The sequence below is a fragment of the Toxorhynchites rutilus genome, chromosome 1 (assembly GCF_029784135.1).
Source record: "Toxorhynchites rutilus septentrionalis strain SRP chromosome 1, ASM2978413v1, whole genome shotgun sequence".
Taxonomy (NCBI): domain Eukaryota; kingdom Metazoa; phylum Arthropoda; class Insecta; order Diptera; family Culicidae; genus Toxorhynchites; species Toxorhynchites rutilus.
The window spans coordinates 185,633,594-185,637,145 of NC_073744.1; the positions used below are offsets into that span (position 1 = coordinate 185,633,594).

Sequence of the window (3,552 nt, forward strand, 5' to 3'; positions counted from 1 at the left end):
GCAAAAAAAAAACAAAAAATTGCGTTGTTTACAAATATTTATTTATAATAAATTCATACAATTGTGCACTGTTGATGTATACTATTCGCAGCGATTATACCGTCATCAGTAAACTCCCGTCAGCTACAAATTTCTTCATCGGAATCGCAGTCGGCTCAATTATTTGTGTCCCTTTCGTTCCCTCTAGCAGACACACCTAACTTCGTGGGGAATCATGACTGTTGAGATGGATGAGTTTTTTATTCTGAAATGAAATTAAGAGATCAAAATTCATATCATAAGTTAAAATTAAAACCAGTCATACTTACGGGTATTCAAATTGGTTACGTTCGTGTTGAAGTTGTTGTTGGTGATTATGGTGAGATGAGCGCTTTGGTCTGATCCCAAAAACAATACTTTACCGAAGCTGCAAACTCCGTTTTCATTCCATTCAGATCACCGCTATTCTTTCATTTTCATTTATACATTTCTGCTGTTGCTGCTGCTTTCCTTCCTTTGACGCGATATATCAACAAAGACTAGCTGCGTTCACCACAAATTTCGCCTGTATTTTGTCTCCGTGTTATTGAATTTGTTACTGAAATTAATCAAGGAAACATAATTTATATTTTATAATTAAATATCAAAATTATCCTTGCTTACAAAATTTAGTTCTCGATTCTCTGTTATATTTTGAATGACAATTTAGAGAGAAAGAGAAAAAGCAATCTCTACAGTGATGCCGTTTCGCTCAGTACCAAAAAATTGCATACAATTATAGTTCAACTATATATAGTGCAGCCTGCGGGGGGTAAGGCGGAGGTAGATTCCAGCACTTTTGTAGCATGTTACTTCGTTTCGGTCGACATCGGGCCAATGACTGCTCGATTATGTTTGGAACTGGGTAGTGGTAGCCAATAGACTAACCTTACCATAAGGTTTAAAGCCATGAAAATTATCAAAGTTGCTGTTCGATTTTTCGAACTCTTGGCATAAAATGGGTTAATGAAACAAAGCAATATTTTTTCGATAAATTCAAGATACCCGATGTAGTGAGTTCCATCACTACACTGGATATACCCATTTTAAGGTCTACGGAAAATGAGTACATGTACTTTTTCCACTCCAAAACTTTCCGCACCGGGGTGCCTCGCTTATTAGATGCATTTTTTAAACTGTCCCATAATTTGTGCTCGTAGACCATAATTTGTGCTCGTAGACAATGTTACGTAATGCCAAATTTTGCTCGAAACTCTACTACTGCCTTATTCGTTTTTCTCGCTTCTAGCTCGCTTCAAAATCCATGATGGCAAAAGTGTTCGAAACGAGCAAAAATCACTTGTTTCGAAATGCGGCATGTTACCCCTGATTTGTACATCTCTAGCTACAATCCTCCTTTTGGTTTCCTAACGTCTTGATTCGTCTGAGCACATTCTCCTCGGCGCATCCCCTGTGTCCACTCCCTCGGTGACATTCGTTGTCCCGCTGTCGCGGTACCCTTCGCGAAACAAAAGATACCTGCCCCACTGAGCGAGTGTGACAAAACAGGACGGAAACATTCAGTGCTGCGAGTGTGCGTGTGGGTTGCGGACCTGCTGTCAAATTGGAAATATGAAAATCATTTACGAGTGCAAATTTTGAGCTTTGGGACAAACAAAATTACGTTTTATCCGGTGATTTGAGATTCTTTCCCCTGTGTAAGGTAAGCTAGTTCAACTGATGGCGAAGTTGAACGTTTAATTATAGTGGAAATTATTCGTTGGCTTTTATATTTTTCGATAGCAGCTTTCTATTCCAGTCTACGGGCAGGTACCGAGGAAAGAAAGTGTGCCACCAACGATGAAAATCACCATCAAAACATTGAAGCAGGAGGCGTTCCACGTCGAAGTGGACGTGGAAAAGGACACCGTGCGGACGCTGAAGGAGAAGTTCTTCCAGGAGAGCAAGCAGGACTATCCGGTCGAGCGACAGCGCCTGATCTATTTGGGTAAAATCATGGAAGACGAACATCCGCTTAGTCAGTACGATCTCGACAATAAGAAGTTTGTTGTGGTTATGAACAAGAAGCCAACGGCAGCAGCTCCGGCAGCCGATACGGCTACTTCGTCGTCTGCTTCAAATGCACCAGCCGCCAGTGCGGCGGCCACTGCGGTGAAAAATGAAACTACTGCTGCAGCTGCTGCCACCCCGGCGGCAGCCACGGAAAAACCCAAGGAAGAGGAAAAACCGAAGGAAGATATCACAGATGAAGAGCCACAGCAGGATGATATTCAAATTAAGATACAGCGAATAAAAGGTTAGCAGAAATAGGGTAATAGATGATATTTGCTTTATGCGATGTATTTTATTCCAACAGAAATGGGCTACTCCGAGGAGGAAGCACGCATCGCGCTGGAGATCTGTGACAACAACCCGGATCGTGCGGTGGAATATTTGCTGTCTGAAATCGCGACCAGCTCCATGGGAAGTGGTGGCGGTGGTGGAGGTGGAGGAACCCTGCCTTCCTCAGCGTCCCAGGAAAGCAGACTTGCTTTCCTGCGGGAGCATCCGGTTTTCGCTGACATGAAGCATCTTCTCCAGGATGATCCCAGCCTGTTGCCGCATTTACTCCAGAAGATCCAATCCACCAATCCGGATCTGATGCGTATCATTTCGGAGAATCAGGTAGAGTTCTTAGCGCTGATCAACGAGGGTACCGATGGGCCCGAGGGTCGATCGGGGGTGCATCGTGAGCTGGAAACGACAGCGGCCGCGATGGTGGACAGTTTGACTCCGACCGACATGGATGCGATTGATCGGCTGAAGGCGCTCGGCTATCCGGAACATCTTGTCATTCAAGCGTATATCGCGTGCGAGCGTAACGAGTACCAAGCGGCGGAATTCCTGGTTTCGCAGAATTTGGATGACGATGACTAGACAGTAGCCATGACCGCGCAGCAGCGGAACAATGTTTACAAGTAAGCGCTAGGTTTTTTTCCGCTCCATCTGAGACTTTTTTCATTCTCCTAGAAACAAGAAACATTGTTTATTTTGATATTCTTTTTGACCATTGTTCACCCCTTCCACCGCTTCTTCTAGATTCCCCCATTGTTCACACTTCATTATTCACTCACTTCCCTCTAGCCAACGATATGTCGCTCCTAAGGCAAATGTTGGTCGAAGCAAAGCATGAATGATATGGAAAATACGATTATGTAGCTCATTGAACAGATGAGAACGGAAAAAAATCAACAGTTAATAAACACTTAGTTTTATTTCCTCATTCAGCGCAGGTGACTGCCTGTAAACTTTTTTTTTATATAAAAAGAGCTCTAATATTGCTATCCTCCAATTCTTGAAAGATTTTTGCCCGATAAAATTTAAAAATTGTACACGTTGCGTTTGGATGTTCTTTATGTCATCGCGTAGTGAATATCACATCACATTGGGGTTAGGACGAGAATAAAATTATTCAATGTTGTTTAAAATAATATATTTACCTATATTGTCCTACATAACGTTTGCATTAAAAAAAATGGACAAAAATTGCCGATTTTTCATGAGAACGACTGGCAGGGCACTTCGTATTTTACT

At 42.5% G+C, this 3,552-nt stretch overlaps 1 protein-coding gene across 3 annotated transcripts; it reads left to right on the forward strand.

The window, feature by feature from the left end:
• Positions 1 to 1,523: 1,523 nt before the first annotated feature.
• Positions 1,524 to 3,350, forward strand: LOC129773847 (UV excision repair protein RAD23 homolog B-like). Of its 3 annotated transcripts, none has more exons than XM_055777507.1 (3): positions 1,524 to 1,681; positions 1,762 to 2,275; positions 2,336 to 3,350. In XM_055777507.1, the coding sequence occupies exons 2-3, from the start codon at positions 1,819 to 1,821 to the stop codon at positions 2,893 to 2,895; spliced, it is 1,017 nt and encodes a 338-aa protein (XP_055633482.1). In that variant the 5' UTR covers positions 1,524 to 1,681; positions 1,762 to 1,818; the 3' UTR covers positions 2,896 to 3,350. The 3 variants fall into 3 exon arrangements, with proteins under 3 accessions (XP_055633482.1, XP_055633489.1, XP_055633495.1); XM_055777514.1 differs by having other exon boundaries at positions 1,529 to 1,681; positions 1,765 to 2,275; XM_055777520.1 differs by having other exon boundaries at positions 1,534 to 1,681; positions 1,778 to 2,275.
• Positions 3,351 to 3,552: the final 202 nt, after the last annotated feature.